Source organism: Sitophilus oryzae, unplaced genomic scaffold, assembly GCF_002938485.1.
Source record: "Sitophilus oryzae breed Bouriz unplaced genomic scaffold, Soryzae_2.0 scaffold_488_pilon_pilon, whole genome shotgun sequence".
Classification (NCBI taxonomy): Eukaryota; Metazoa; Arthropoda; class Insecta; order Coleoptera; family Curculionidae; genus Sitophilus; species Sitophilus oryzae.
Window position 1 is genome coordinate 533,185 of NW_022147071.1, and position 27,231 is coordinate 560,415.

A 27,231-nucleotide genomic window follows, 5' to 3' on the forward strand; every position below is an offset into this window, starting at 1 on the left:
TAAATATTAATGACAAAAATGTCAGATACGCAACTGAAGAACCTAAGTTTTTAAAGCGAAAAATGCGAAAATGCAAGAAAAAATATACAGGGTGGTCCGAACTGTATTCCGGAAACTTCGGCAGCATATTCTGCAGATAAAAAAGGTAAAAAAGTTCGTATACTTACTTATACATATGTATTGACTATTTCCATTCTAAATATCTTTAGAACGGTTGCTCGCAGCAATTCTTACCAAGAGACATTTTTTACGTAAAAAATCACAGAAATGTATATTTTTCACTCAGTAGTTTTATACAGGTACGGACAAAAAAAGCTCTTACTTTTCAAAACAGTTAAAACACATGTAGGTGGCGCCCCTTACAAATACGCCCAAGTAGCATTTGGACGTTATCTAACGTCGGGTATTCGTCGCGTTCAATAAACCCGACGTCGGGTACCAACGTCGGTTCGACCGCCTGACGACCCTTATTTGCACCTAAATGGGGAATACAGATTCGGGTCGCCTCGACGTCAGTATCTGACCTAATAAGGAATGTAATTCTACCAATTACCAACGTCATATTACGTTGGATTTCAGTTAATTAAAATTCGTCGCTAAGCACTTACGTTACGTTTGGTTTCAAATTCGCTACCAAGAAACTACCTAATTACAAATGGATTCATAATCACTCCTCGAATATAACTATAAGTGCTTATATCAAATTTCTCATTTCAAAAAACTCACAGGTACCAAATTTCATCCAAATATTGACGTTACTTCAGAAATTATTTGAAAAAAATCGAAATAAAAATAAAACTTCTTATCATAAAATAAAATAAACTAAAAAGTTAAAAAAAAAATAAAATAAACTTTAGCTGAAGCACAGCCAAATCTGCAGAATATCAAATCAAATTCAAATTAAAAACTTGTCCACCCCGTATTTTAATTTAACTCTCGACTTGATGTCCAACACCAAAACGGAGCGTTTCCATATGGTTTTTTGCTGGCAAATGCGGCTAATTAAAAATTAAGCACGTTTGGCCAACCGCGAACGGCGGCACATGCCGCTAATTGGTCCGTTTTTTTCCGGTAATGGCCAATTAATTATTATTGGTCAGTTCGTTTTCCGCCTTTACAAGAACAAACTCGTTTAAATGCGATTTTTCTAACTTAAATTGTATGCTTTGTCGTCAATTTTAATTACAACGTTTTCTTTGGTCACTTCTTTTATTTCTGTTAAGGTGTTTTATTGTTGGTGTTCTAAGGTTATATTAAATTTCCGTAGGTGCTGATAATTAGAATCTACAATATACATTGAAATTTACTAAAAACCATAGCAGCTGTTAAAATTGCCTTATATCTATCAAAAATAGTAGATAAAATACTACTTTAACCGCAAGGGTAGATTAAGTGATACTTTAACAACGAAGATAGGTTAAAAACTTTCTTTCTTCTCGCACGTTTTTTAACTGCTTCCATTTTTGAAATAGTAGTTTGGATATGGCGTTTCTCGCCTCAACCTTTACTTATTTCGTTTTGAGCCATTTCTGGCTCCAATTCAATCAGCAATCGAACGAAAGAGAATTAAAAAATATTGACTCAAAACTGACAACTAAAGAGACAGCTTTATTTATTTGTCAAATTACATAGAAACCAACGCCAACCCGGCACAATATTTTTTTTCACCGGAATTGGTTTTTAAATGGCACCCTCGGTATTTTTTACTTTATTCGATAGAAAATAACACTCTGAACCGAATGACATATCATATGTCAACTTTTGACATCTTCGCAGATGGTTTATTTGAAATTGTAACGCGGTTCATAACGACAATTTGACTGGACATACCAAATGTGTGGTATCAAATTATTCGTAAAAAATGCTTTTTCCAAATATGCTAATGAGCTACCCTCGTTCCATTTGAAAAAATTGAGATATGATTAAAAATACGATTTGGGCATCTTTTAACCGGCCAGGATTAGACACTAAAAACATTAGACGATCAAATCTATTTTTCCAAGGCTACTTGATAAAATATTAGTGTTTTTAACACAGCCATGGCACTCTAGATCGAAATTTAAAATACAATTTGTTTTTGAGTGATAACATATGTCAAAAGTTGACATATTATGATCTGTCATTCGATTCAGAGTGTCATTTTCTATCGAATAAAGTAAAAAAATACCGAGGGTACCATTTAAAAATCAAAAGTTATAGTCATTTCCGGTGAAACCGGAAGTGACCGAAAACAATTGAATACGTCAATCAATCCCAATTTATGTCATATACTAACATACCAAATCTCGTTGTTTTGTCTAAAAAAATAAAAAAGTTATAGGGGTGAGCCACTTTTGAGACGCATCCGGTATATTTTTTTAGTGTGTAGTTTAAAATTCGAGAAAAAAATATTTTCTGGAAAGATTTGTGTTTCTGGAAACGTTCTATCCTTTTTTGATCTTCCCATAATTAGAATTAATTTTTGACAAGTTTTATGTCAATTTTTAGTAAATGACGTCTAGAGATTGACCTCGTCAAAATTATCATCATTTCCAGCCGTCTTTGACACCGTTTTTTTTCGATCATACCAGAACAAAACCAATTTACTTTCCACCCGGTAGATATTTGATTACATCAATAAATTTATTAACACGATAACCATCACTAACGCTAATTCCGTAATTTATACCTAATCTAGATAAATTCTAATACTAATCCCACACAGACCGAAAATTAAGACCCTCCGAACTGCTGACGTACTGGGTAGGTTTCGCTTTCCCCATTCCAACGTACTTTTGTGCTGGCCTTTTGTATTTGTCTTTATTATATTAAGAGAGCCATTGTGAGAGGGACAAGATCCCTTCAGCCATGGTCCAAAAGCTCCTTTATCCGCCAAAGTGAGTTTTTACGCTTTTCAATCCGATTTCCGTGATAAATAACGAACAGAGACACAAGCATTTTCGGGGCTTTTCAGCTCTTTTTTTTCATTCAGCTGGTATAGTATAGCGAAAAGAGTTTTTTTTTGAAAATCCTATTTTTTCAGTACCGATCGTTTCATTTTATGATTTTTTATGTCCTGTATTATTTGCTCTAACTGTTCCTAGTTCCTACATTACCAATCCGGAAAAAAAGAAAGCAAAATTACAATTATCTGTAAAACTGAGCGAATCAAATCTTGTTTATTTCGTGGAGCTGTTCGTTCCACTTCAATCTTTATTAGTCCCCATATGTTTTCAATGGGACTAAAGTCTGGTGAAGCTGCTGGCTATGAAATTGTTGCCAAATGGTGTTCTTGCATCCAAGCTTGGGTATAGGCAGACGTATGGCATCTTGCATTATCCTGCTGAAAACGCCACCCCTCTGGATATAAAACATGAGCAACCATTATTTTAGTCGGTTTAGGAAATTTTGAAACTTGAAGGTAACATTTTCTTCTGATAGGATTTTTAGGTGGTTTCCACCAAGCTGGTAACAACTTTCGTCCGAAATAAGATCATTATTAAAATTATCTTCTTGAAAACGTTGACAAGAATCCATTCTTCGCTGCCTTTGTAGAGGTGTTATTGCAGCGATTTTTTTTTTGGCTTCCTTTATAGGTAGCCTTGTCTTTTCAGTGACTAGCGGACGGTTTCTGGACATACTTTTAATTTTCGCTGACTTCCAAATCTGTTAGCCAATTTGCGAAACCCTAGGCGCGGATTCTGTCGTCCTAATGCCACTAAAGCATTTAAATTGTTTTCGCGAATCTTACGCGGTCTTCCTGAAACTGGTGCATGCTTCATATCTGTGCCATTTTTTATCCTCTTTATTGTCTCATATACTGCACTTTTTTCGATTTCAGTCATTTGCACTAATTTTTTAACGTTTCGAACACCTTTTTTATACAAATATTTCACCATTTCTCTTTTTTTTACTTGCGACGTTATTTCTCAAATCTTAAGCCGGTTTACAATCAAGAATATTTGACAGATGGTGTTGCCATGCGATTTTGGTCATAGCCTACTATCGGCGCAACCTACGTGATGGATTACTGGTGTCTTAGAGTGTTACAGAAAAAAATACGTTAAAATTAGGAAAAATATAAAATTCCGGATACTTTCTAGACGGACTATAATATTAACTTGAAATGTGAAAAGAATAGACATTCTAATAAATTATTTCCAGTTAATAAGATATTAATATTATATCATGTTCTTTGTAGACCACAGTTCGTAGGCTAAACGCTAAAAATGCCCTAAAATTTTGATGATGAAACTGTTGAAACTAAAATACTTAATTCATAAATAATAAGGTATAATTTTTAGATATGTTGGCAATATAGCCAGTTATAGTATGTCCTCTGGACCACTAAAAAATAATATTCTTGCTTTATCCACAACGAAGTTACAGGGTGTTTAAAAGTGCCATGAGTCGCTTCGAAAAAATGATGATACTTATTAATGATAGTATAAATATTCTTCTGGACTTAACAGGGGCGTAGATAGGTGTATGCTATGGGGGTGGTACTATGATTAAGTCGCAAAAAAAATCACCATCGAAATTTTTTTGTCGAATTAAAACGACGGCGATTTTTTTGTCTTCAAAAAGATATAAAAACATAACACAAAAATTAAAATATAGATTTGTAAATAACATAAACAAAAATGAAACAACGACGTTTATTAGTTAATTTTCTATAAACTATAAATAAAAAACCCTAAAATATCTAAAAAAACTATAAAAACTATAAACTATAAATAAAACTACAAAACAAAATCAAGTTTTCTAGTACGCTGTTTGGAAAACCTATCAATAACAGCATCAACATTTTTTTCAATATCTTTATGGATATTGATTAGAGTTAACCCCACTAATCTGTCCTGGCCAATAAGAACACTTTGTGTGCTTTTAATTAGGTCGAACATATTATAAACGATAAATCAACATAATTAAAAGCATACAAAGTGTTCTTATATGTCGGATATTAATTTTAAAAAATCCTTTCATAGTCAATGACTATTTCAATTCTCGTATCTCGCCAAGCGTCAGGGGGGGGTACTGTCCCCCAGTACCCCCCCCCCCCCTTATCTACGCCCTTGGGACTTAAGAGGACTTTAAAGAGTGAATATTCATGTGAAAAAAAAATTTCTTTACTTATAAAAGAAAATTTCCGATATTAAATTGAATTATTAATAACAGGAAATTTTCATATGTATATTTATCTTTTTAAATGCGCGTATACTAAAATAAATAATTTATTTATCAGTTTTCAAAAGCGTTTGGAAATCTTAACTAAACATATTTACTGGAACTGGAGCTCGTTTAGAAATAAAAATAAATTCGTTAAGAGTATCTGCAAAGAACCATAAAATTTGAATATTACTTTAATTGATGAGCAACGTCCTGTTAGTATAAGAGTTTGTATCTATGTTTAGTCGATTTAATTTGATAAATATCCGAATCTTTATTATTTTAACTTTAAATGATATACACTAAATTTGTATTAATGTTTCTAAAATTTCTTTTTTATTCAACGAAATATTCATACACACACCTCCCCAATTACGCGAAATCGTCACAGATTTAAGCTAAAAATAAACCCCGTCATCTATTTTACATTTCACACCACCGCCGCTGTCAAACGTAATAAACGGGTAAAGAACTATCAAAAAGACGATATGCGCGCTCACGCGCCATCTTCAGGCGGCGCCCAACACTAAGCAGCCGACAAAGCGTCGGATAGAGCCTAAGTGGCCGCATAGAGCAGCTCTAAGGGCCTAAAGGCCGGTATAGAGTGGCTCTAAGAGGCTGCCGAGGACTCCGTCGACTCTTCTGTTTAATCAATGCCACGGTAATTAGAAGGATTGCTTTGTCGGCAACTCGCGTATGAGGGATGGTAAATAGAGCTGAAAGAGTTTGATAGAGCTAGAGATTAGTTTCAGCGAATTTAGAAATGTTTAATTCGGAAAAACTTGAAATACACTAAGTTTGCGTGGTCGACCTTACATATCTATTTTGTTCCCCTTTCTTGAGTTATAACTCATCATACAGTCCCAAGGCTTTAACAAAAGCCTGTCTCTGAGACGGTTATACAGAGGTTAGTTCGCCATCTCCGATATCAATCGTACCAGCGTTTTTCTGGTTAATAAACCAAAAACTTTATTTCTTGTTTGCGTTAAGTGCACAGAAAAAGCGACAGAAAAAATGATATTGAAATTTTTCTTTAATCAATAAAATTCTCACGAACAATAACTTAAACGTAAATAATTAACAAAAAAAGAATCACTTAATTTTGCTCATCGCTTCTATAGAGTATATATCTAGCTCACCCCTATTTCTATGAACCCCTAAACATAGTTCGACCGGCCACCCCACCCCTAGCTCTATTTTTACCCTATTTCACCCTCTCCCACCCCCTGCTCATCCACGTGTCATCGTAGTCTACATCACCGCCGTCCCCAAAAACTAGGCATGTCTATATTTTAGAAACATCGATATCTTACGTACCGATATTAAAAAATATAGCTATCCCATCAATAGGCGTAGTAAAAACATTTATCAAAAAATATAAATATTTCTTCAAAGAGCTAGGTTAAGAAAAATATGTGCCACGGCACTGTTTGGTGACATCGTCACAATTTGCTCTCGGGAGTTATTTGTCCTTGGATTCTTTAGTCATTGGTATTTTGAGATTATTTATCGATATATTTCACCATCCCTAATCAAAACACGCAACCGGAGCTCACTGAGCAGCACGAGAATCAGCCGGACGACGCACGAATCCGTCGCTCGTCCCGTACGTACACCATCGGTCTTCTTCAAAAGCTTTTCACCGACCGGCCCAAGCAAATCGCCTATCATATCACTCCATATTCTCTCTCTCTGTCTCTTTGCCGGCTTTGCCTGTCACTTATTGCCGAAATGCCACCTATATCGCCGCCGCGGAACGCCGACAGCAGTCGGAGCAACAGCGTTTCCGGTAAAAGCTCCGGGTACTGAGATACTCCGGGTAAAACTACCCGGAAGAAATATATTTTCGAAAAAAAATATATTTGTTTTTTTTTCGAGTAAAATTGATCGAAAAAAATATGGACTCGGACGTTACTATTCCGATTGGTTGTTTGATCGAGATCTTGCTAAAATAGTTGGTTGTATACGCTTAAAGTGACCGTTGTGGTTTAAGTATGGTGTTGTTGTCCGGACTTCACGCTAGATCAGTATTTTTTGTAGTTTTGTTCGTTTTTCGGTAAGTTTTTTTAATTATTTTTTTTATAATCTTTTTATTATTTCGTAAATTTGATGATTAAAACGAGCTTTTTGTATTTTACGATTATTCAATTTAATTATATACAATTTTTTTAATAATTTTTTAACTTTTACTTTTTTTTTTGTTTTCTATCTTATTTTTAATCACTTCAAATACTTATAAAATTATGTAGTTTTTTTTTAGTTCTTTTAAATTCTTTATTAGAAACCCTCTTTTGTGAACTTCACGCTAAATCGGTATTTTTTGTAGTTTTGTCCGTTTATCCGGTAAGTTTTTTAATATTTCTTTTACAATCTTTTGTTTTATTTCGTAAATTTGATGATTAAAAAGAGCTGTGTGTATTTAACCTTTATTTAATTTAATCATATACAATTCTTTTAATAATTTTTAAACTTTTACATTTTTAATTTTTTTATGTTTTCGTTCTTATTTATACTTACTTCGCTATACTATACTTCAAATACTTATAAAACTACGTTGGTTTTTGTCTAGTTTTTTTTTTAATTTTTTATTAGAAAGCCTCTTATGTGAACTTCAAGATAGAACGTTATTTTTTGTAATTTTTTTGGTTTTTAGGTAGTTTTATTTTATTTTCAGTAATCTACAGTTTTATTTCATAATAAGTTTATGTTTAATTGTTTTTGAAAGTAAATATTACCTGTATTTAAATTTATTTTTAATTAATTTAATAATCTTACTCTTTTAGTATTTTTAAAATTTATTTTTGTTATATTTTATGTTTTTCTTTATTTTTATGTTTCCTAGCTTTTTTATATTTTTTTCTATTTGTACTTTTTAATTACCTACCCCAAAACCTTATAAATTAGGTACTTTAGAGGAATTTTTATATTCTTAATATCCTTTATATTTATTTTAAAAAATCAATGCTAATTGTTACTATTTTCAAAAAAATTTGCTTCAAGTGGGTAAATATTTTCTGTATCGTGTCTTTTTTCTCGTTTTCCAACTTTTTTTTTATTTTTTATATTTTTTTTACCTTTAATTTACTTCGTTAATTTATAGTTATTATTCTATTAATATTCTTAGTATCCTTTTTATTTTTATTTAAAAAATCCATGTTTATTGTTACTATTTTCCAAAAAATTTGTTACAAGTTGTTAAATATTTTCTATCGCGGTTTATTTACTAAAATATTTTTTTTGTTATTTTATATTTTTTCTTTTTGAGCTTTTTCAATTTATTTTTAAACGCTTAAAAATTTAAAATTAAGTTCTTTTTTCTCGGTTTATGTAATGAATTTTTTAGTAAAATTTACTAAAATTGGTATATTTATATTGTCTGAAGTTCAAAGCAGATCAATATTTCTGTAGTTTGGTTATTTTTTGGTATGTTTTATATTTTTAAATATTCCTTTAGGTTTATTTAAAAAATTATATTATATATATATATATTATATTATATTACTTATAATAATTATTAAAATTTTATTCTAGTTTTTCTTTATTTTTTTCACTTCAAAAAATTATTTTTTTTAGAATTTTTACAATACTGTTTTCTAAAGAATTAATAAAAATTAAAGTAACAAATAAATCAAACAGCAATAAATTTTTTTTGTACATATTGAAGTGTAGTTAAGTTTTTTTTAATAATTTAAATATTTATTAATTATATTATATAAATATAAATTAATTTAATTAATTAAAATAGCAAAAATATTCGGAATGATATTATTTTATAAAAATGTAAGTTTATTAATTTTTAGTTCATTAATTTTTTCTGAAAGCGATTGCTGTTTAATAATTTCAATTAATTACTTTTATTATCTAGTTTTGCATCTTAATTACATGTTTAACTACTTTTAGAATTACGAATGTACTACTTTCTTACCAAGATAATATACCTATATTTTAAATTATTAATTTTCTCAATCTATGTTCATTCTGCGTTTAAGATTTTTTACTATTATGAGTTTATTAGATGTTTCCTTTATTTTCTATTTATATTTTTTAATTAATGTTTTATTTTGTATATATAAAAAGTTGTTCAATACATAGTGAAATAATATAAAAAAAAGCAAAAAAAAATTTGCCATTAATTTATTGAAAATATTTTTTGGAGAAATAATTTAATGCTCTATCTGTTCCTTAAACCAATATTATTGTAAAGAGGCTCTGTTAACATTCTTTTAAAGCTGTAAAAATTGACTCACAAAATTATCTTGATGAAACGTCAGCTAGAAACATCATTTTTACTGTATTTCTATTAGTTTTAGTAATATTATGTCTTTCGTATATGTACATAAATACAAGGGTGAAAATATTGCTTTTTCAGTAAGTGCAAGAGAGATTTATTTTATAAGTGTTTTGTATTGTGATGAACTATTATAGTGTTTTATTTTGCTATATGAAAATGTCCGTCAAAGAGGTCAAATTTTACGCTACAGACACAATAAAATAGTCTGTCTGTCCTATAGTAATTATCTAAACAAATAACGGATAATCATCTAGTAAGTTATATGGCCGAAGTTGTTATCTGGAACAATGTATGTACATTTAATTAGGGAATCACACCCCTTTGCATGTCCGCGCGACAGAAGGGTGCGTGACTTAAAAAGGGTGATTTTTTTTCAGTAATTTACTAGATAAGATTTCTGAGGAATCTAAAGGAAATCGATAGGTTGGCTAGAACCAACTTTTAATAAAAAATGAACAGAATATACCGGGTATCCCATTAAAAAGAAATCTCAGCTGTATATCGGGAAAGTGTAAGCAGTAGAGCCTGCGGAAAATATGTTTATAGCTAAAGGTACGATGAGAAATTGCTGGAAATTGCTTTCAAGCTCCTAGCTGGAGGAAAAAGAAATTAATTTTTAGAAAATGTTGCCAATAGTAACATTTTTTGTATAGAAATCTACTTCTATATAAGTAACAAGCGTGTACCCGCGACTTCGTTTACGTCGAATTAATCATTTGTAATGGTGATGATAAAGCAAAGCAAGAATTTCCATTAACATACAAACTGGATAAAATTTTCTCACATTTATGTCAGCATGAGAAAAACAATATGGCGATATTATTATATAACTTGGTAATATTTGAGGGGTAGTTTCATCTCGTTGGAATTTGACTTTCGAAAAATCCGTTTGCCAAAAATAAGCTTTTTACGTCAAGCAGTTTAAGCAGAATCGTGGTTAATCAATTACCCAACTTTTTGGAACACCCTGAATGATTTTTTAAAAAATTTCAAAATATGTAAAAAACCAAATAAATTATGCTTGTCCAAGCGTTTTCCCGAAAAACTAACAGTTTTTTAAATAACAAATATTGGAATATTTGGGGGTCGTTTTCACCCTCTTGGAATTTGAGATTCGACCCCACCGTCAATCCGTTTACCAAAAATCAGCTTTAAGCGTGAAGCAGTTTAAGCAGAGTCGTGATTACTCAATGGTAATATTTTATAAAACACCCTGTATACATTTTTAAAAAATCTTAAAATATGTAAAACAACAAAATAAAATATACGTGTTTAAGAGTTTTTCCGAAAAACTCAGAGAAAATGTTTAAAAAAAATAAATCTAACAAAAATAAAATATAATAAAAAAATTAAAAAGACACTCCAAAATAGCAGGATTAAAACAGAAATATTTATAAGATATAAAATTTTAAACGTTAGAAAGCAATAATCTCTCTTAATCAAGCAAACTCAACCTTTAATTATATTTTTGTAATTAACAATAAAATCCTTTGACATTTCTTTGAGACAATCGTTGAGATAAATCGAGAAATCGAGAAAAAGCTATTAAGGTTCCGTGTGTGGTTTGCGTTTTATGTCAACTCAGGATACAACGTATCCCCCCAAAAGGATTTACGAGACAATAAAATAAAATTGATTACTATTATTAAAAATAAAGAAAAATGTTGATAAACAGTTAATATAATTAACTTTTATCACCTTCTATCTTGTACAACTAATTTCAAAATTAAAAACAACAAAATCCCGTTTAGATGATCACTTTCCTAAAATGCTTTTGTTTGAATCTTTGAATATTATGATGTTGGACACAATTGTCTCGAGCTGAAACCAAAAAAAAAACTATGTCAAAAAGGTCCTTGTCCTTTGACATTGCGTGTAGAACATCACGATTAAAGACAAAACAAAGACCTGAGCAATATTTTGAGCTGGTTAAATGGGCTGTAACGACATAGCCACTGACACATTTAAAATGTATGTGAAATGGAATTTTATGAGCATCCCAGGCATAAAGAGGAAAGTACGTAAAGGAAGATTTGCACTGTATCACTTTTAAAAAATGTCTAGACCTTTGTGGCTGATTCATCTCATCAAACAACGCTTTCTTGTACAAAAAGCCAAAACAGCATCATCGACAAAGCACTCACAAACAACAAAATCACAAAAAAATACAAACAACAAAAAATACACAATACAAATAATACAATTCAAAAAAATTTAAGTCTTTAAAATTACAAAAAGAATATACATGGACAATTTTAGAACAGTACGCAGTAAATAGATATAATTTTAGAGTTATAAAATATTAAATACTTGATCTTTGACCAGTGTGATGATCAAAGTGGGAGATTTGATTGATTGATTTGAGAGATGATCAAAATTTTTAAATTCAAAATTGTTCATGATTAAACATCAACAAAAAAGTCGTTTACCTCATATAGGGCTCTCTCCAGTAAGTATGATTTCAGAGCTTTGCGAAATGCGGGAAAGAATGAAAGCGACTTGATATTCAAAGGCAGATGATTGTACATTTTTTTTGGCATTGTACAGTATTGACCCTTTAACTAGTTCTGAGCTCGGGGTTGGCAGATAAAGATCGTGCTCCGTATTCCTCAGTGGATAGTTGTGAGATTTTGTTGTTTCGGGAATAGCAGATATGTGTTTGCCGATTAAGCAAACGGATTCAAATATGAAAAAAAGGAACAGTCAGTATTTTGAAATTTTTAAAGAAATTCTGGCAGTGCATTCTACTGTTCAGTTCCAATAAATATCGAACTGCTCTGTTTTGAAGTTTGAAAATACGATCAATACAAATTTTGTTGAGCAGCAAGTTCCCCAGAATGGAAGGGCATAACGAAGATGTGACTCAAAAAGGGCATAATAGGCTATTTTAGAGGTTGAAAAGTTAAGTTCCTTAGAAACTGATCTTAGCGCAAAACAGGCAGAGCTTAGTTTCTTTGATAAATCTTTGATACGCAAGTCCCATTTTAACGAGTTACAAGTCCTAAGAATTTCACAGAGTCCACGACGTCAATAGTGGTGTTATTAAGTACAAAAGGTTGTGTAGTAGTTTTATATGACAAAACTTTAGTTTTTGATAGGTTGAGGCATAGGAGATTAGAATCGCACCAAAATTTAATAGTGCATAAGTCACTGGATATAGTAACATATAGTGCCGTAATATCTGGGCCGCTCCAAGTGAAACTAGTATCGTCCCCAAAGAGGCAGATTTTACCGCTAATGTCTAGATTGGCAATGTCGTTGATAAACACCAGAAACAAAATAGGGCCAAAGTACTGAACCCTGAGGGACACCACATTCTATAAGCTTACAAAAAACATAGACGTATCAATCCTCACAAGCTACCTTCTGTTGCCAAGATATGACTTAAGCCATTCGAGCGGCACTCCCCTGAATCCATAGTATTGCAATTTGTCAATTAAGCTATTATGATTTACACAGTCGAAAGCCTTAGAGAAATCACAGAAAATTGTAGCTGTAGAATGATGGTTATTCAAGCTAGAGTATACATTATTAAAAAGGTCGAACATAGCATCATTTGTGCAACTGTTACTTAGAAATCCAAATTGATGGGTAGTAAGTACTTTACACTTAAGGAGAAAAGATAGAAGTCTTTTCTTAACCAATATTTCAACTTAGATAATGTGGGCAGGAGTGCAATTGGGCGGTAGTTTGAAGCTTGATATTTATCTCCTCCTTTAAACAAAATAAAATAGTTATTTTTTGTAAACACTGCTTTGTTAATCCAACGCAGACCAGCTTGTCAACAATAATTTATAATAAACAAATTTGCCTAAAGGACAAAAAAAAATGCTTAGCGTTTCGGGAAGTATATCTCTTCCCGTCGTCGGAAGCAAAAAAAACAAAGAACAAAGAAAAAAACTATTTAAAATATCTAAATACAACTATTCAAGAACACATTATTTTTTTTCAACAGATATGCCTGTAAAAACCTTTAACGTTCTGTTAAAATTTAATTAATATTCTATTATTTTTTTTTATTTTTTTACTTTGTCTACATTTTTAACTTTCATCTTGATTTCTTTCGTATGTATAATATCTAGAAGAAGAATTATACTTAAAGATACCTCGAGCTTAATCAAATTCTGAGAATACCTCGTTTACCAAAAGAAACGTTTAGTTCAGAGCTTAATCTTAATCTCTATCTTTACTAACATTTATTTTGAGCTAATTTCTCACATTAAAAAGGTTCTATATCGTCTAATTACATGAGAGGCCTAAATGATTTGTCGACTATGTTCTGATAAAATATGTTCCCAAGAATGACATTCTGTTTTTTTTTCTTTTTGTGTACATCGTAGGTAGTTTATTTTCCTTTTAGGTAGATGTCATTCTTCTAAACAGAATGTTGAAATAATTAAGATGTCTTTAAAACAGACATTACAGAGAGATCTTTATCTTAGAAGACCTTTTTATGTGATGCTAGAAAGAAAAAAATATTATAAAATTGAGTAATAATATGTAACAAAAATACCATTGTCCAGATGGATATATACACAATAGAGGACACAGAGATGTGTACCCTCATCCTCTATTTATATTTGATGCCAATTAAACTTTTAATTAGGTAATCGAGGGCGCAATTTTTAAATTCATTGTTACCAATCATGGACATATTCGGCGCCGGGCTGACTAACTGGAATTTCAATTTCCCGTTGGGGATTTAGGTGGTAGCCCTGCTGTAAAAAATGTCAAGTTGCCGCATTTGTTTATTTATTTCCTGACATTGTCATTCGTTTTGACACTTTAGTTTACTTAACTTAACTTACCTACTTAACTCCGTTATTTTGGACTTATTTGAAAAGCGATAAAGAGAAAATATGTTTCTTTTATCGAGATCTGCCACCCCTTAAAATACTTGCACTTATTTCTGGAACACCCTGTATAATAATAAACATAAGTCTTCGAAAATTGTAAAAAAATTGTGGGCGAAAATTTTTCGACTGACTCAACTTCAAAAATTCTGTCTAAAACTTTGGCGTTAATGTATCTAAAGATAACAGTTAATTTTGACATTTGATATATGTTGATATGCACCTACTATGATTCTATATGCAAAATGTAAAACACAACCCTCGAATTTTTCACAATTTTTTTTTATCTTAGACATTGTGAGTAATTATTGACTGTTCTTTTCTTATTTCCAGATTTACATCGCAAAAAATTTCGTCCTTTCAATCAAACAATTTGAGAAACCAAGTCAGCATATTCGATACTCCATACATCGACACAGCATACTGCAGAAGTATTCCAGGACTGACCAGACGACAAATTGAACTTTGCTATCAACAACCTGATTCGACAATGGTCGTATTAGAAGGTAACAAAAACATTTTTCCTATTTTTTTTTAATATTTATAATAATTTTTTGAAAATTATTTTTGTAGGTTTGAATATAGCTGTAAAAGAATGCCAGTACCAATTTCAGTCTGATCGATGGAATTGTTCTTCGCTTAGTACAAAAGGAAAAAATCCGTATATTAGTACAATGCTACAGAAAGGTAAGTTTTTTAAACTTAATTTTTACATAAATGAAAGTATTTATACTCCAAAAAATCATGCCTATGTGCCTCTTATTCGCCAAAAATTTTCTTGATAATTTCCGCGAAATTTAACATACAGAACGTATACCAATCACAATATAGATACCGTATGATATGATATAAAAAAACGGCGTCAAAGACGACTGGGGAATGACATACAATGATCATTTTAGCAAGGTTAATCTGTAGACGTCAGATACTAAAAATTGACATAAGTTGCCAAAAATTAACACTAATTATAGAAAGGTTAGAGGATAGAAAGAGGATAGAACGATTTCAGACACATAAATCTATTCCAAAAAAAATATTTTTTTTCGAATTTTAAACTATACACCATTTAAAAATAATTTTAGTCAATACAGGCCAACTGACAGTAAGCACCAAAAAATAAAGAAGAGCATAGGCCAAGAAAATGACGTCTAGGGCTTGACCTCGCCAAAATTATCACCGATTGACATTCCCCAGCCTACTCAGACGCCGTTTTTTTTCAATCGTATGAAATTTTCACACGAGAAATTCTAAAAAACCATTTTCCTGTATCGATATTTTCCCAAGTTGAGAAAACCAGAGGCGATCTAAAAATATGAATGAATCGGTTCATTAAAAGAAAAACGACTGCTTCAAAGTAAAATTAGCGTTGGACAAATAAAAAATTAAAACGTATTGATGTCTCTAGTTAGTGTTAATTTTAAACACCTAATAAGCAAGCCGGAGCTTTTAACGCTGAATAACTTAACATCGGTAATTTACGGGCGCTTTCGTCATTTTTATTGTTGTTTATTGGTTCTGGAGGAATATAAAACGGCTTCTTATACGCTCGCTCGAAATGCATGCATTGTACTACATCGTTTTTTTTTCTTAAACACTTTTTTTCAACTTTAATCAAATAATGTATAAATGACACAGCGTAAATCCGTGTATAATAAGATAAAATATGTATTTTATAAACTATACAGGGTGAGTCTTGTACAGGGTGGCGCACCTCATTCACCTCGGTTGATTATACGAATACTTTTTTCACTGAAAAGGTATTTTTTGATTTATCAGCAGTCATTGTCAAGTTGACAATACACAAGGTGATTTCGAATTAGTCTAAAAAAATTATGGTGTGATTCCTCATGTGTTCTTAAAACAATTTTTATATAACCATTGGGTCTAAAGTACTTCCTTTCTGATCTACAGGGTGTTAAAAATTTAAAAAAATTGATTTTTTTGCTTAACATAAATGGTACACCACTGCTTTTTTAAAGAAAATATATTTTTTTCTTGACTGGCCATCCTTTTTCAACAAAATTGATCTTTTGAGTTTTTCTTGTTCATCAAACGGTTGCCGAGAAAAAAATAAATATACTTATTAAGAGCCCGCCTTAATTCGTTTTCTAACCATTTTTTATTTTTTAGATTAATTAGGAAACACCCTGTATATGCATATCACAGGCAACCAAATAAACTAGTAACCTCTAAAAATTATTTTTCCTACCACTAGCGACATACCGTGTTTTTAGTGTGTACTAAATTATTTTATCAAAATTTCACCATATAAGTTTCCAGGCAATGATTTTAATTATCTTTCAAAACGTCAAATATTTTTTAATGTGTCACTTTAAGAAAATTCATTAATCCGTCTTATAATTACACGTACACGTTACAGTTTGTCTTAGTCTTTAATTGAAATCCACGAACCATTATATACCTAAGGGCATACGGTAGCGTATAAAATTACATAATACCAAATACAGGCTAGAATTAGCTGTTATATAGTAATTTTCTGTGATAAACAAGAAAATTTTACGCACAAATAAAAAAAATTTCTTCTATTTTATTTAAATTGAGGACATTTCTTAACGAGACCGCGTTAAATACCACAATTTAAGAGTTCTATAACATTCTACAACATATACAAAATCGATTCTGTATCGCAATCTAGGTACGATGTAATTAAAATGGTGTCTTTGACATTTAAATACAAAGCACAGCTAATGAACGATCGAGTGTGATATATAAACTAATTGTTCTCATTATTCGCCAAGAAATGTACTCTGATATGGTGGTGTTCTAGAAGAATAACATTTATTGTGGTAATTATTCTAAATACTTCAAAACTTGGGTAAATGTAGTAGGTATAGAAATATTTTTTGAGTTGCGAAAGAGAAAAGCTATATAGACTAGGCAATATGCATTGATTTGTTTTGTCCCAACATATACAAGCAAAATTAAAACAAACTCTGTATTTATTTATTGATTGACTGATTTGACCACAGTCTTAATATAATCTTTTTTTTCAAGATTTGACAGTAACCAAACCATAAACTGTGCTCTGGGTTCTACAGTTTCACTCGATTTTTCCTCCACTTGACTTCAAAAGACACAAAACACACGTAATAACACGAATCAAAATGCATCATCTTCCAAAACGCAGGGTATTTGACAAAAGTTGTCACAAAATTATAACCTATAATTTGGCAAGACTTTGACAAACGTCAAAAATCTAAAGGCGAGTTCATACGCATCGGCGTCGGTTTGTCGTTTATCGTTCCGTCAAACTAATAAAATTGAAATACGATATGTCATTTTTGAAATAAACCAATAAAACTGGTTAAAAACAATAAGTGACAACGCATGACGAATTTATGTTTAAACCTTTGAATAAGAAGACTAAGGAAGGAGCATATCAAAAATCTTAGGTACACCGCGATGGGCCTCAAATATGGCCGACTTAAATTCCGGTTTATCAGTGTCGTTCTAATTTTATTTAAAAAATGTAAAACTATGATGTAGGGTAGACGTGGGGTAGACTCAATAATTTGTTGTTTTATTTTACGTTGTGAATAAATGTTGGTAGTTATTAAAATTGTTATAAAAATATATAATTCTAATAAAAATAGATAAGTTATAATAAGTATTTATTAACACAAACATCCGATACGCTACTGAAGCAGGTAAGTCAAATTAACGTATCTAAATTCTTTGACATCTAATCTTTGACAAGTAATAAATAAAAGCTAAAATGCAAGAAAAAATATATAATTTAGTTAATTTAAGTGAATTTCATAAATGTTCGGTTTACTACACGTATGTATATTATATTGTCACTTACTAGCGAAAAATTGTTCCATTATTTCACTCAATTTTTGCCGAGATCTACCGCACGCTACACAACCAACTATTTTAGAGTCTTTTTCGATAAATCGCGATAGTGTCACTGTTAATTTAAGTTCTGCCACAATTTCCATCTAGATTTACTACCTTTATACAACTATCAGTAGTAGAATAAATAATAAATAACATAAAATAAGCTCCGTAAAGACTGACAAATCCACAAAATTTCAAATCAAATTCAAATGTGTCAAATGAATCGTCAAACAGAACTGTCAAGGATCCCCACCCTAGAGAGCTTTTATGGTGGCTTTTCCGCCCACCATGCATGAATACATGGATAGCATTATGCTCCTTCCTTAGTCTTCTTATTCAAAGGTTTAAACCCATCCATAGTTAACTTAAAAATTATTAGAAACTTTTTTTAGTAAAATAAATAGATTGGTATGGGACGTCATCTGCTTTTCTTCTGTCATCGTCTGTCGAAATCTTACCTGAGAAAAAAAACAGAGTATATATAATAATATCGCCATATTGATTTTTCTCATGCTGACATAAATGTGAGAAAATTTTATCCAGTTTGTATCTTAATGGAATTGTTGGTTTGCTTTATCATCACCATTACAAATGATTAATTCGACGCGAACGAAGTCGCGGGTACACGCTAGTAAAATAAAATTTCTTAACCCGATTTCTATAGAATCATGTTGGTGGTCCTATACTGACATCTCCGAAGTGTAACGTTCTCATTTTTTATGCATCTTAGCCTTCAAAAAAACCCTAAATAAGTCGACTTTAACTACCGGGTTCGAGGGTACACAACCTCCGAGGTTTAAATCTTTGGTTTAATGGGCCATTGACAGTCGATTGGTGCCTTGCGCGCCGTTTTTTTGCCCGTTGTCGCCGATTGGCGCGCCTGAATCTAAATTGCGCTCGAAATCGCGGACGCTTCGCCGTTTAAATGGGCACCGTTCGCCGGAACGATATCGTTTCTGAGTTGTCCGCGTCCGCTGACATGGACATCGCCGGCCGCCGCGACCACCGGCCGGCACAGATTGAAGAAATAAACGCTCCCATCGGAATCGGACAAGATGACCGTTTTTTTCCGTTCGGGTTGTTTTACCACTAATGAGTGAGGCATTTTAACGTAGATTTGAGTATTTTGAAGTAAATATAAGAGAAATAAGATGCAAATACATTTTGGTTTTACCTCATTTGGTCACTGTTATTAGGTATAGTAATAAGACTAAGGACCGAGAAAAATTAAAAATTTTCTTGATTCAAATAAGAACAAGGCTGATATCTTTTCTGTTTAAGTACAAAATACTTACTGAATATCAATTTGGATTTCTAAGCAACAAGTCCACAAATGACACTATGTTTTCCCTCCTTAATAAAGTTTACTCCAGCCTAAACAACCATCACTCTACAGCAACAATTTTCTATGATTTTTCTAAGGCGTTTGATTATGTAAATCATAAGATCTTAATTAATAAACTGCAGCACTATGGGTTCAGGGGATCATCTCTCGAATGGTTTAAGTCGTATCTGAGCAACAGAAGTCAACTTGTGAGGGTGGATACCACGTTGTCTTCTAGCAAGCCAATAGAATGTGGAGTACCACAAGGCTCAGTACTAGGCCCTATTTTGTTTCTTCTTTTTATTAACGACATTGCTAACATAAACATCAATGGCAAAATATGTCTTTTTGCGGACGACACTAGCTTCACTTGGAGCAACAAGGACATCACGGCACTTCATAGGATTATATCAAATGACTTAATCACCATTAAATCTTTCGAACCTCCTGAGTCTCAACATTTCTAAAACTAAAGCTTTGTCGTATAAAAACTCGTTGCAGCCTTTTGTACTAAACAACACCACCATTGACGTCGTCAAGTCTGTAAAATTCTTAGGGCTTAATTAAAGATTGTTGTGAACAAACATACATATCGAAGCTTTGTCGAAAAAATTGAGCTCTGCCTGTTTTGCATTAAGGTCTGTTTCTAATGAGCTTAACTTGTCAGTGGCTAGAACTGTTTATTATGCACTTTTTGAGTCGCACCTCAGGTATGCCCTTCCATTCTGGGGTGCGTGTTGTGGGACTCAATTTGACCGCATTTTCAGGCTCCAGAAGAGAGCTGTTCGATATTCACTGGGACTAAACGCAGAACTCATTGCCGGGACTTTTTTAAAAATTAAAAATATTGACTCTTCCTTCCTCATTTATATTTGAATCCGTTTGCCTAATACGTAAACATGTATCAGCTTCTCAAGATCATCTCACACTTATCCACTCAGGAACGCGGAGCAAGATCTTTATCTACCTACCCCACGCTCAGAGTTAGTTAAAAGTTCAATATTATACAACTCGAAAAAAATGCACAATCACCTGCCATTTGAAATCAAATCCATAACATCATTTTTTTCATTTCGCAAAGCATTGAACTCTTATTTACTAGACAAGGCTTTCTACGCCGTAAATGAATTATATTTTGAAAATCAAATTTGATCTTGTAAACACTGGTCTAATGTTTGCTATTGCTATATTTACTAATGACATCGAAATGAATTTATTTAGAGATCATTGATATTTTACTATAAACTAGCTAAATATTTTTGAATATTATTTTTATTTTTTGTTCTTTGACATGATAAACATTTATAAATGTTTATTTTAACAATAAGACTGACAATATTATTTGTATAATGTTTTTTATTATCTTTTGTTTGTTTGTTTGTGTACCTTGTTTTTTTACTTTGTTTGTTAGTTTACCTTTGTCTACAAATTGAAAATTTTTTTGACAATAAAGGCATTTATTTTTTTTCAATCTTCAGGGTTTTTGTAACAGGACAGTGTTTCCTCAATGAGCAACCCAGTAGATTGAAGCTAATGCCGGGTCCAGACCAAGCAGACAAAACAACGACAAGACAGAAACATTCGTGTTTTACGACAAAATTGCGGCAAATCCAATTCATTTTTGCGACATTTTTGTCTCATTTTTGTTTTGTTTCAAAATTTGGAGACTTTTCAATGTCCCGTCTCCAGTCGGTAAAGATCAAAGTGTCTATGTTTTGTTCGTATATTTTACGACACGTTGTCGGCGCATTGTGGATGGCGTGTGCTGCCCACAGTAGGAGACCAGTGAAATCACACATGGTTAATAAAACTCATTCGCAAGAACTAAACTTTTGACTTTGTTGTACTTTTGTCCTTGCGGTCTGGACAATTAAAAAACAGCAGTATAACCTCATACTTCTTCCCGCGCTGCGATATTATCCTGCGATCACTTAAGTAAGATTGTATTATTTCGATTATATAGACATAGCTACACACACAATAGATCTGTAAAGATCGCAAAAGACCTCAAAAAACCTAAGTACAATCTAATCTAAGATAAAATAATCTTTCAATATTACTACATAACTATTTTTTGTCCACTTTTTTCTCACAATTATCACTTGCCTGAGTTATCTGCGCGAGCAATCGCTCATAGAAGGTCGTGACGATTGCCGATGAAGAGACTAAATCATTGAAAATTGCTCCTCTAATGTGTCATTAATCTTTATGATGCATGGCAAGAGCGATTGCCGAAGGCAACCAGTCTATTATGACCTATTCCGGACCATATAAACACTCGAGCCAAGCATGTGTTCCTAATGACGCTTTATTTAACTACGTCATTTTGCGCGAGTTAATGATTATAGTGTTGTAGTTCGTAGAGATTTGAAAGAATTGTACGTTATTACTTATTATCAAAGATGTACTCTTGTATAATATTATATAGGGTGTTTTTATTAAAGGCCTTTTATGTCAGTACACCCACGAAGATATTGTATTACATAATTCATCACGATTGATTCACTACCACTTAGAGAGAAATAAAAATTGTTACATATCTAGTTATTAACATGGAAATAAACAACTAGTGTATATTTTCATTTGATATAAGTGAATTGGTATGCAAATCTACGAATATTTGTTTTTATTGACATTAGACTTTAAAGTCCTTTTAAAGAAATGTGTATAGATACTTATCATTTACTTTAAAGTAAACTAATTACACGTGGATCTTTGTTTATGATAATATTATTTTACTGGTCTGTACACTTCAACGATATTATTTAAGTATGGCAGTATGATGATCCTCTTATATCATTTACTACTCATTAGTCATTACTACTCATTTACTACTCATTGACTTGGTTTTACATGAGATCTCACAACTTTTTATGCAAAATATGCTAAAAATATGTTTTCATTTGATCTTTCTTCTCGCACTTTTTTAATTGCTTCCATTTTTGAAAAAGCCTGAATATCTGTTGGCAATTTACTTATTTCGTTTTGACCCCCCCAAGCAGCATTTGGACGTCGGGACAACGTTGTGTCACGCGACCAAACGTCGGGGCGCAACGTCGGCACAACCTCGTGCCAACCCTAGTCTGCACTAGTTTGGAGAATAATTTTTGGGTCGAAACGACGTTGGATACCGACGTTGGCCAGCAGCCTAATTTAGTACAAACTGCAACGTTGTTTAAAATCCTAATTCACAGAAATATAAAACTATAGTAATATGGCGTCTAAGTCGCGTTTTATCCTAAATTGGGATAATTATAGTAAAAATATTATTTTTATGATTTAGTTAGAGACATATGCCAGATGGCAGTAAAGGAAAACAAAACAAAAGTATTTAAGTGTGGAGGATGTTTGTAGATTATACTTATTGAAACACTTTAACCGACCCTGTAACTCGTTACCCAAGGCAAAAAAGTTAAACGCAAACAACTTTATTGATAAATGTATTGTTTCTACATTGAAAAATAATAATGGGCCTTACAATTAAAGAAGTTTTAAAAAATTTCTTGATTTTTTTTTTTAGTAAAATGGGAATCATATATTCGCAGTCGAAAAAATTGTTTCCGCGTGTTGTTTAGGGTCAAATATTTTAAGTTAATGTATTAAAAAAGCAGGAATTGCTATTTTAGGAACGAAACATTTCCTTATTCAGCAACATGGCGGCTTTCACATTGTTGTTTTGGAGATTAAGATGGAGTAGTTCGAGTAGTCGCATACTGGACTAATAAAGTGGCAGTTCAGCCATAACAGGTAGTATACTAGTCGCAAGATTGCCTATTTAGTCATTCTAGAGTCTAGACGGAACTCAACTGAAACGCTCTGCAATCTGCCGATATTCGACAGATTGTAAAAACTGGCAGAAAATATTTGGGAGAGTGCAACTAATCTTTTCCTTCTACTATGGTACGGCTGTGCTCGACTTGGCCATTGCCTGGAAACTTATATGGTGAAATTTTGATAAAATAATTTAGTACTCACTAAAAACACGGTATGTCGCTATTACCATATCTCTCGAATGTCGAAGCCATTACTAGTTTATTTGGTTGCCTGTGATATGCATATACAGGGTGTTTCCTAATTAAATCTAAAAATAAAAAATCGTTAGAAAACGGCTTAAGGCGGGCTCTTAATAAGTATATTTATTTTTTTCTCGTCAATCGTTTGATGAACAAGAAAAACTCAAAAGATCAATTTTGTTGTTGAAAAAGGATGGCCAGTCAAAGAAAAAAATATATTTTATTTAAAAAAGTAAGTAGTGTACCATTTATTTTAAGCAAAATATCGATTTTTTAATTTTTAACACCCTGTAGATCAGAAAGGAAGTACTTTAGACCCAATGGTTATATAAAAATTGTTTTAAGAACACATGAGGAATCACACCACAATTTTTTAGACTAATTAGAAAACACCCTGTATATTGTCAACTTGACAATGATTGTTGATAAATCAAAAATACCTTTTCTGTGAAAAAGCCCAATTTTCACAGGAAAAATTTTGGTTTTATTGAATTTGGGCCTGCGTCTGCAAATACCGGTATGTTTTTAATATTCTATCTATCTAAATTTTAAATATCATAGTCACAAATAGTTTTATTATTTATTAACTGTAAAAATGGTATACTTATAAGTTTTATCAAATATTGTGATTTACTTTCTACCTTGTAGTCAAAATTTATATTTAATAAACTGTAAAATATATATATTCTTATGTTTTATTAAAGTTACTCTGATATACTAATATATCAGTGTAACTTTAAAACTAAATCCTTTGAAATCAAACATAAACATAAAAAATATTTACAGTCTTACTAAGAACAGTCTTACTTTACAGTCTCTACTAAGAACACGGAGGGGCGCTTTGACCCAAAATTTTACTATTAAGTTTCATATCTATCTTAATAGAAGATTATTTTCTTTTATCTATGGACTTGGCGGAGTGTTATTTATAAGTTACTATGGCATTTCAATTGTCAAAGCTGTAAAAAATAACCCTTCTCTTATTACCATATCTCTCGAATGTCGAAGCCATCCATTCCGCAATCTGTGTGTCCCAACAAAAACCGCACTCACAAACGCGCCAACTACGCCCCTGAGCATGTTCCCGACCCTGCCCTGTTCCCGACTACCTAATAGAGTACTCACACTTGTCCCTCGTGACGATATACAACCTCCGTGCGCGCAAAAAAAACCCAACGGGAAAAAAATCGTTAAACATGGTGCGCCGGCCAACAGAAGCAGTGTCAAGTTTACAAAAGCCCCTTAATTAATTACCTCGCCGATTTGGACACAATCAAGTTTGAAATCAACGCCAGCGCAACGATCTCTCGCGGCTGAAAAAAACGACGGGTCACATCGGCGAATGCCGGCTGGAAACGTCATTAAATTGACAGGTCACGTGCGACAGCTTCTCGGAATATATGTATGCGATGGAGGTTTTTTTTTCTGCGCTTAATGAGACAACGGCGAGTGATTTTTAATTTCAACGTATACGACATACTCTGTGAAATTGTAGAGAAATCTCAAGCAGAATATATATTGTCTATTTGGGTATTCAATTCAAAAACAAGGCTTCAAAAAATCAATTTTCTGATAAACCTGGGACATTTAAGATTTTAAAAGTCCATGCATATACTCTAAAATATAGTTCATATTAAGGGAATTAAGGTTGCCAACCGTCCTCTATTCCAGAGGACAATCCTCTTTTTGATCTCAGTGTCAAAATCTATTGCTGGAAGTACACACTCGCCGAGGCGACCCGAGGCGCCACAAAAAATTAACGATATGTACATTGTTATTGGCCAAGACTCCGTCCATTGGACCGTCCTTTTTTGTCGTGCCTCGGGTCGCCTCGGCGAGTGTGTACTTCCAGGATATAAAATATTCGTTGTTTTTTCATAGCAACTGTTAAAATTGCCTTATATCTATCAAAAATAGTAGATAAAGTAGTACTTTAACCTCAAGGGTAGATTAAATAATACTTTAACAGCGAGGATAGGTTAGAAACTTTATTTCTTCTCGCACGTTTTTTAATTTCTTCCATTTTTGATAGATAGCCTGAATAACTGTTTCCTCAGCCTGAATAACTGTTGGTAATTTACTTATTTCGTTTTGAGCCATTTCTGGCTCCAATTCAATCAGCAATCGACACGAAAGAGGATTAAAAAATGTTGACTCAAAACTGGCAACTAAAGAGACAGCTTTACTTATTTGTCAAATTACATAGAAACCAACGCCAACCCAACATAATATATTTTCTACTTGTAATAAATTCCTTGAAATAATAGTTTCTGAACATTTTTTTATAACGTAACTCGCTATCGAAAAAAATATTGTTTTATACAAGACGATAAAATTGCATTATCGTCGATATGATATCGATAAAATACTATTTTATCGTCTTGTATAAAAAATAACTATTATTCCAAAGTGGTAATGAATTCATACTGAACAATCAAAATAATAAAACTTATAGCATATACCACACAACATTTGTTAAACTTATTTCCTATATAAAACGAATATAATATTGGATTTCAAATTTGTGTAATGCAACAATAAAAGAATGTCGAAGAATTGTTTGAAAATTGTTTTATACAGGCAGATTTTTTTTTAAATTCCACTTTTAATATCCCACCTCAGATAGGGATTTCAGCAGCCCAGTAGGGGTGTAACAAAGTCTATTTGTCACGGAGATTGGCTTTGTACAAGGGCCTAAAGGAACATAAAGGGAGCTGTCAACAAGTAGAAGAGTCAGTAGCGTAGATACGAATGCATCCGATATAATCGCTTAATAAAATAATATGAAGAATACAAATATAGCATCCTATGAGTTTTTTTTTAAGTTTTTAACCAAACCAAACCTCGAAATTAGTGGTATAGTCTATAAAATGAATAACTTTGAATTTTGACCGTTATTTTTTACCAACATGGCAAATATAAAATCCCTCTGTCAAAAAAGTTACTGATATTCTTTAAATTGAGTGCCTGAACGAATCAGATAGGTAACTCTTTTTACTTTCGTGAAATAGAAAAGGAAAATAATAAAACAAGTGACAGTTCTTCCTCTTCTTGCAAAAATCAAAACAAGAATGTCATAATTGACAAAAGTAAAATGTCATCAGCTTTTGACATTTCTAAATATTAGACAATGCCGTCTCTAATAGAACAGCCACGGGCAGAGATTTATGACGTCCCATGCTAGTCAGATATTACGGATTAATAAATATGTTGTAGAATACATGGAAAACGTAATTATTCCTCATATTTTTGGTTTGTATTTTAAAAATGCTATAGTTTACATGAAATATACACCAATATACAGTTAATAAACACAATAAAAACATATACCTATTTATGGTAATAAATACTTTGGCAAATAAACTATGAACCATACAAATGCAGCAAATGTTTTTACAACATACAAATAATGAATAGTTGGTGCATAAGATAATGGGTAAAATGTAAAATATATTTTCAGAATTTTGGGGTTTGAAAATCGATCTAATTTAACAAAAACATTCAATATCTATAAATAGTGATTATAGTAGTGAATAGTAAGTTATATAATAGTGATGTATTATTATTGGCATTAACAAAATTTATTTTATATATTATAATGTTTACTGCAATTAATAAACTAATATAAACTTGTCAAAAAGATGACCATATATTTTTTTAAATTATTCTTAACACAAAACTATCTACATTGACTATATGAGTACGATTGCAGCCATATTGTAAAACATTTGCTGCATTTGT

At 31.9% G+C, this 27,231-nt stretch overlaps 1 protein-coding gene across 1 annotated transcript in view; it reads left to right on the plus strand.

Annotated features, from left to right (window-relative positions):
* Nucleotides 1-6,785: 6,785 nt before the first annotated feature.
* LOC115886427 (protein Wnt-10b) overlaps nucleotides 6,786-27,231 on the plus strand; it is a 33,935-nt gene continuing 13,489 nt past the window's right edge. Inside the window, exons 1-3 of the mRNA XM_030905568.1 lie at nucleotides 6,786-7,204; nucleotides 14,626-14,798; nucleotides 14,866-14,979. Of these exons, the coding sequence (XP_030761428.1) occupies nucleotides 7,143-7,204; nucleotides 14,626-14,798; nucleotides 14,866-14,979 (349 nt within the window). The 5' untranslated portion in view covers nucleotides 6,786-7,142. The remainder of the gene's footprint in view (nucleotides 7,205-14,625; nucleotides 14,799-14,865; nucleotides 14,980-27,231) is intronic.